The sequence below is a fragment of the Suillus subalutaceus genome, assembly GCF_016647625.1.
Source record: "Suillus subalutaceus strain FC151 chromosome Unknown DFJ58scaffold_674, whole genome shotgun sequence".
Taxonomy (NCBI): Eukaryota; Fungi; Basidiomycota; class Agaricomycetes; order Boletales; family Suillaceae; genus Suillus; species Suillus subalutaceus.
In genome coordinates, this window is record NW_024540923.1 from 4,238 (window position 1) to 11,680 (window position 7,443).

Genomic DNA, 7,443 nt, shown 5'->3' on the forward strand with positions numbered 1-7,443 from the left:
GAGTTCAGGTACGATCTGGGGTGCATGATTGCGTTTTCGGGAAGGATTGTCAGACATGCAGTGTGGGTAACACAACAAAGGTGACTGCAAGTCAGATGACAAGCAAACACTCTCTATGTTGGGTCTTGATATGCCGTGCGATATGTTCGACCCTTAAGGGAAGCAAAGAAAGCAAGGATCCACGAAATGATGCTGATCAACCCTGATCAAAGGCGACAAAAGGGCGATGTAAGCGCGAGAAACGCGCTCAAGGCGCGCGCGGGAAAGTGAAACGCGAAAAATGCGCGAAGCGCGGGAAGGCGAAAGTGCGAAAGGCGAAAATGCGCAGAGAACTGGAATGGTAGTGCAAGCAGTGCACAAGTGTAGAGAGACGATAATATGGTGAAAAGCGCGGATATAGATGGATACTGATACTGCCACTAGCTTTAGACTGATGCTAGGGCCTTAAGACGATGACGGACGCATGCATTGCATGGAACTAACTGCCAAGTACATGGTGGTAGAAAGATGTGGTAGTCAGCTGTGGTGTAAAACGAACACGAAAGTATGTAAATTCTACCTAAGCGCTCTCCCAGGGCTCGGAGCCGAATAGGGAGCGCTCTAAGTATGTAAGTGAGGTAAAGTGATGTAAAGTAAGGGTGCATAACGAAATACAAAGTGTAATAGGCTAAATATGGTCTGATAACGAAAAGGGACACACCTAGGAACTGGTTGGATGATGGATGGATGCTCCTGGATGATGCACGATGGAGTGCGCTTAAGCGCGAGAAACGCGCTAAGCGCACGCGCGGGAATGCGAAACACGAAAGCATGAGAAAGTGTTGCGCCTATGGCGCATTTTGCAGGAGAGCTGTGCATTGTATGCGCAATGACTGGAGACATAGCAGAAGTTGCGTATGGAGTAGGGCGACAAGTGCGAGAGAAACGCGCTAAGCGCGCGCGGGAATGCTGCGCATTGTGTGGGAAAGTAGCGCGCCTATGGCGCGTTTCGCGGGAAAGCTGCGCGTTGTGTGTGGAATGACCAGAAACATGATAGAAGTCGCATATGGATGATGGTGCAAGTCGTGCAGTAAAGGCCAGTTGCCAGAATTCGTAAAATGAGCCCATATGAGCCCACAGAAACGCGAGTCTCTACAGTGGTTCATGCAGTGGAAGGGGATCGGATTGCCTGGGCATGGTATATGAGGGATGCTGTTCATATTTATGCCAGGATTCCATCGTGTGGATGGGCAAGGTTGGATTGGAAGAAGTAGAAAAGGTAGTTACCCATGTTAGTACCCACCTTCAAACACATGATACTAGATATTAGGCACTCCATACTCGACATTCGGGTTTTCGGGTCTTGATAGTCGGGACTCGATATTCGAGTATACTCCATAGTGATGTTGTACACATTTCACCGACTACCGAGTACCGGGTTTCGGGTTTCGGTACACGGTACCTGGTACTCGGTGATTCAAGAAAACAACTCCCAAAATTGATGAGTGTCATGTTTTGAGTTTTGTTTCGATTTGTTTTGAGTGTCGAATCTCGGGCTTCGGGTCTCGATAATAGGGACTCGATACTCGATGGTCGGCACTCACATCTCGGGCTTCAAGAGTCAATTGTCGGGACTCAGGTTTCAAGACTCGGTAGTCGGGACTCGATAGTGCGGATTTGGGTTTCAAGACTCGGTACCCGGTACTCGGGTTTCGGTACTCGGTGATTCAAGAAAGTGTCGTGTTGTTTTGAGTTTTGATTTGTTTCGAGTGTCGAATCTCAGGCTTCGGGTTTCGGGTCTCGATATTGGGGACTCAATACTTGATGGTCAGCACTCAAATCTCGGGCTTCAGGAGTCAATTGTCAGGACTCGGGTTTCAAGACTTGGTAGTCGGGACTTGATAGTGCGGATGTGGGTTTCAAGACTTGATTGTCGGGACTCAATGGTTGGGACTCAATGGTTGGGACTCGATAGTTGGGCTGTGGGACTTGATTGTCGGGACTTGGGTTTCAAGACTCGGTAGTCGGGACTCGATGGTTGATAGTGGGGACTCAAAACTTGCAACTCATAGCAATGTTCAAGTTTCAAGTCTCATCTCAAATCTTGGGCTTTGGGACTGGATATCCGGGACTCTATGTTTGGGACTCAATATTTGGGACTCAAGATATCTGGATCTCGATACTCGATATTTGGTATGCAGGACTCAGCATATACCAATAGGTCAGATATTTGAAAGTCAGTATGTAATTTTCAGTACTTATTTCATCATGTACAGAATTTAGACTTCAACATTCTGAACTGAAGGACTAGAACTACTCTGGTCCCCTTGGGTTCAATTTGGTTAGGACGGCGGTGTACATCTGAATCTCTGCCATCTTTTCACGGATGCCAGCTTGTTGATCCTCAATCACTGTCAGGAGGCGTTCCCTCATCCACCTCAGTGCCTTCAGCGTTGCAAGCGAGCTTTCATCCACCTGCTCGGGAACAACAAGATGTTCGTCCTCAATGCCAGACTAGAAAGGATTAGTCATCACTCAAGGAAATTCTGTACAAGTCTTACTAGCCAATGCTGGTAGTGACAGACACAATTAGCGAATACCTGATCCCATGGCCATAATTCGTTCAGGATGGCAGTTGATCTGGTCCACCATTGAGTACCATAGGTGGATACAATGCGGGAGGGATCCCCCAGATCTGCAACGTCTTGAAACTGGCATAGGTGGGATGAAAAGATGTGGTCCGGAACCATGTTCCAGGTGAGCTCGGGAATCAACTGAAGAATATGAGCAACCGGGCTCGGAACAACCGAAATGATGTTCCTTGCAGCTGAGTACTGCAGGATGGGAGTCACAAAAGTCTGTTGGAAATGTCAGCATTGACCACCACAGTCATCAGCCTCTTACAGCTATCTCCCATTGCAGCCCGGCTTTAAAGTGTGTGATCCGAGTAGCAGAAGGCTCCTGGGTGTGGGCAGCCTCCATCTGATATTGAGAGATGGACGCTCGGATGCGAGATGCAGCCATTGACATTGTAGCTGCAATATCTGCCTGAGTGAGTGTGAGGGGTCGGAACCCATTGCCGGAAGTCTGAGAAATAGAAGGGGATGTTGGGGGAGTATGCAATACAGACATGGTTAATGCAGGATTATGAAGCTGGAAATGACAATGACAATGGCAGTTGGTTCAGAGGTCAAGATATGAGCCACTGGTTGATTGATAAAAATTTTCAAACTCCAACATGGGTTGACCCGGCCAATTCCCGAGACTAAAATGTTTGGGTCAAAGTAGCTGTTTCATATCGTTGGCAAAAAAAATTCATTCATCTCGAGCATCTATAAACCCGGTCTTCAGGTCTTGAAATGCTGCCTGGGCATCCTGTGCCAGCAATGAATACGTTTGGGATTGCCTTCCCGAGTAGCATGCATGACCCGGAAGGTGTTTCACCAATGATTCGCACATCCTGTCACCCCATTGGGTTGCTTTCCACAAGAAAAAGTTACATGTCCAATCCATCTCCAATTGGACCAACATCATTTCTTCCTTCCATCGATCCCGTAGTGCCTTTGCCCGGAGCCAATGAACTCGGTAAACTTCGGATGACTCCATCAGCTGAGTGTGGGACACATCAAGCATGCCCAAACTCACATTCCTCATTTCACGAGTGATAGGGACCCCCAAGGTCGACTTCGACTGACCAGAACCAAGCGAGGGACTCGTTTCGCTGACCTTGGGCATTTGGATCACTGACGGCAGTGCTGATTTTGAGTTGCTCTTGAAGCAGGGGTTTGTATTTCTGAACCTGGTCTTGCCCTGGCTCCAGTTGCATCATTTGCTTCCTCGTCTTCATATATATACTGGCATGGAGGGACACTGCCTGCTGCACCGATGTCACCTGGGACCAAGCTCGAGTTTTCAGGGCCTGGGATTTGGCTTGCCTAACTGTTGTTCGAAACAGAATCGCCTTGTTGCACAAGTGAATTCGGAGGTTGTGAAGGGAGTCATTGGCCTGCCCTTCACGAAGAGACATCTCCAGCGGAATGAGATCGTCTGCCATACAGCGTCTGCATCGATCTACCCCAAGGTTTGATGGCAATGGGATTACAGTGAGCTCAGGGGAGTTTGCCCATGTGTCAGATGTCTCGGTGAAGTCTGCCAAGTCATCATCGAGATCATCAAGAATGTCCAAGTACAAGTCTTCAGGATCATCATCTGCATCAAATCCCTCTCCAAGATGCGTAATAGCAGACCGAGTGAATCCATCTATCTGGCCTTGGAGATGATCGCGTTGCCGAGCGATGTCTAACTTCTGTGTCTCGGTAGTTCTTCTACCAATTCTTCGGACCTCGATGAGCAATGTGATTTGAGCCTCTTCAATCGCCAACCCCATTGATATCCATGTCGCCACAGATCTGCGAGCAGGTGCTGCATTTCGGGCATTACCCTCCTCTAGTAGCCTAAGCTCGATCTCCTTTTTGCTCAGTGCTGAATGCAAAATTAATTCAGACTTTGATGGAGACAAAGTCAACTAACCCTTCTTGATATTAATCTCATATACATCCATAGCTGCAGGATTATTTATTCTGCTGGACTGAGCGATCCTCTTGCTGGCTAGCCACTCTGTCTTTGAATTGCCAGGTGCTGCTTCATTGAGTATGTCAAAAGCCTTTTCACTTTCGGCGATGCCATTCTTCGCCTGCTTGTATTTTCGGCAAAGGGTCCTTTTCATGCGGATCATCTTGCAGAAATTGGAATCATTCATCTGATAATTGAGACATTCCTTTCGATGCGGGGATGACATTCCCCAAGCAGCAGGGGAAATCAGGTAGAGACGTGACCATAGGGTCTCCATGATCTCTCCATCAATCCGATCGATGCCTTCGATAAAATCTGACGCATATCGGACATAGCAGCTGTCCTGATGTCCGTGGATGTGCCACAACCCAATTCCAGAATGATGGTCAATTCTGGAACCATTTCGAGAAATCAGCTTCGATCCACCCGAACCCGAAAGTGCTTGTTGTATTGACAGTTGATATCATAGAAGGTGACTGCCCTGGTGATGCCTTCCATGTTGTGCTGGGCAGCCTCACAAAGGCCATAGTCCATGTTCATTTGTCTGCGAATGATGCATGGTTAACTCGTGAATATCAATGGCTGGGTCGGCTTGCCTTTCGCCTTTCTGAAAATCTACCATTGAGTGAGGAACAAAGCAACCGTGTCTCGCACAGGCTACTCCCCCGATGCCCATGGATTCCAGCTTGTGCCGAGCCGCATTTGCTTGATTTACTGCCCGGTGATTGTTGCAGCTTGATTTTTCTAAAGTGTCGGCAGCCTCTGCAAGATGCGTTTTATACCTGTCCTTTCCCACCATGAATCCCAACCCATCTGACAGCCAAACTTCATCAAATGGCTTCATGGGATGCAGGTGTTCAGCTTTGAAATTTCCATCCATAACAAATGACCGGGTGTATTTCCACCTTGGAGTTGTTATTATCGCTGAGGTGACTTCGGTATCGAGGAAGACTCACTCATCAAGTGATTCATCCCCTGAGAAGGACACATTAATCCCAGGCTGAGGACATGCCGGGCAAAATAATGCGAGATCTCCTGCATTCGGGCTGTCGGAACAATGGCCAAAGCCATGCCATTTCATCGTCTTCAACTGCCTCCACTATCGGGCGACTCTCATGAGCTCTCGGTATCGGTCCTTGCCACATGCCTTGTTAATATAATGTCCTTTAGATGAGAGAGATATGGCATTACCGGTACAAGGTGTGGAAACATCCTCGAGGTCATTCGCCGGAGCTTGCTGTAATAGTTCATCGCCGAGGTCCCACATTCAAGGTTGTCCAATAGAAAATCATCGAGAACCCTGAAGGTGAACAAAGTCTTCGGCTTGTTAAATGAAGCGGGGAAAAATCCATGTCGAAACATTTGAAGGTCTGGACTCATGGCATTTGGACAATCACAGCATCGAACCCGGAGGCGATGAACTCCGGACTTGTCAATGATGACCATGGTGTTTTCCTTCAGGCTGGAACTCGGGTCCCGACACAGATGGTAGATCTTCAGGCTCAAGCTGGTCTTCCAGTTCATCTTCTTCGAACAAGTCCCACCTATCCGTAAGTACCTGGACATTGTTTGCCCTCATGACCGAGGTGTATGACGAGTCCGACGTGAGCGAGACAACTTTGCTCAAAGAATTGACCATTCCATTGACTGATCCAATGGAAGGGATTGCAAAGATGTTGACTTCTGCAACAGCCAGTGCAATAGAGTGGCTCCCCAAGACAATCTTGACATTTGTAGACCCCATCCTGGTCGCAGACGACACATCTCCTATCTTCTGGTGGAGCTTCTCGATCCAGGAGGTGATGCAGATATGATTCCTGCCTTGGCAGCCATTGCCTGAGGTAGTCATTCTGACTCTGGATTTGTTATACTTAGCTATCATTTGAATTGCAATGCAACATTTTACATGAACTTGCCATGGTTTTTGGGAGTTGCAAAGGCTCAAATGAGCCTTGGTCTTGCTCGTAAGTATTGTCAGGAATGTCTTCCCAAAGAGGTGGTGCCTCAACAGGCCGAAGTGTTGGTGATTCTGGGGGAGAGCTAGGCATGGACCTGTATGCACGTCTTTTTGTGCTTGCAAGTGGGACCTTGACCCAAATTTTCCTACCTCTGCTTCCCCTTGCTTCTACCCTGTGGGATCTTTGCAGTGGGGTGCATCTACCTATCTTCATGTTATTTTCTAAGGCTGCAAGCAAAGCACGAGCTCAGGAATGCTGAATAAATTGTTATTGCAATGTGATCTTATGCGGTCTTGATGCGTCATTACAAATTCATTTCCAATAACAGAATTGCGTCCAATATGGGTCGATTAACCAACTGTTAGGCTTTGCTCAAAGTTGAACTTGTCACCGTTATTACTTCCACCTTGCTCATCCTCAGCCCTTTCTGCAATCTCATTCACAATGGCAAGATCAGGTCATTCCACTCAGTTGACTTCCACTTCTGGAAGACATAGGGCGCGTCAACCACAGACACAGAAGCTCACGGATAATGAAATTTCGGAGTTGAAGAACTACCTTCCTGAGTGGACTTCGGCGAAAAGGATTGAGAAGAGGGCAGTTTTCACTGCCATAGCTAGGGCTGCCAGGCTATTTGCTCCCAAGGTCGACCAAGCACAATGGAAGAAGAGGAAGCAGGTGATTCATCCTTACTTCATTCAAAACTAAAATTTTAACATCTTATTCTTCCATGAACTCTCAGATGTACAAGACATGGTTGTTCAACAACCAGAAAAAGAAGGAGAGGAAGGACATGATAAAGTATGGGAGGAAATGGACTCCTAGGCAGGTGATCTACCAGCAGAAATGGGAGGAGGTGCTGAAGAGGATTGAGGACTGAGTCCGGGGCAAAGCCAGGAGGTCCCGGTATGTTCAAGCATTATCAGGTGGCTGT

At 47.7% G+C, this 7,443-nt stretch overlaps 1 protein-coding gene across 1 annotated transcript; it reads left to right on the forward strand.

The window, feature by feature from the left end:
* Window positions 1–280: 280 nt before the first annotated feature.
* DFJ58DRAFT_850152 (uncharacterized protein) lies at window positions 281–1,380 on the forward strand (the record flags this gene model as incomplete). The annotated part of the gene is given in 8 exon segments (XM_041393744.1): window positions 281–362; window positions 450–544; window positions 576–608; window positions 667–859; window positions 879–1,008; window positions 1,150–1,177; window positions 1,211–1,270; window positions 1,303–1,380. 8 exon segments carry the CDS (start codon window positions 281–283, stop codon window positions 1,378–1,380), a joined length of 699 nt encoding a protein of 232 aa, XP_041234744.1.
* Window positions 1,381–7,443: the final 6,063 nt, after the last annotated feature.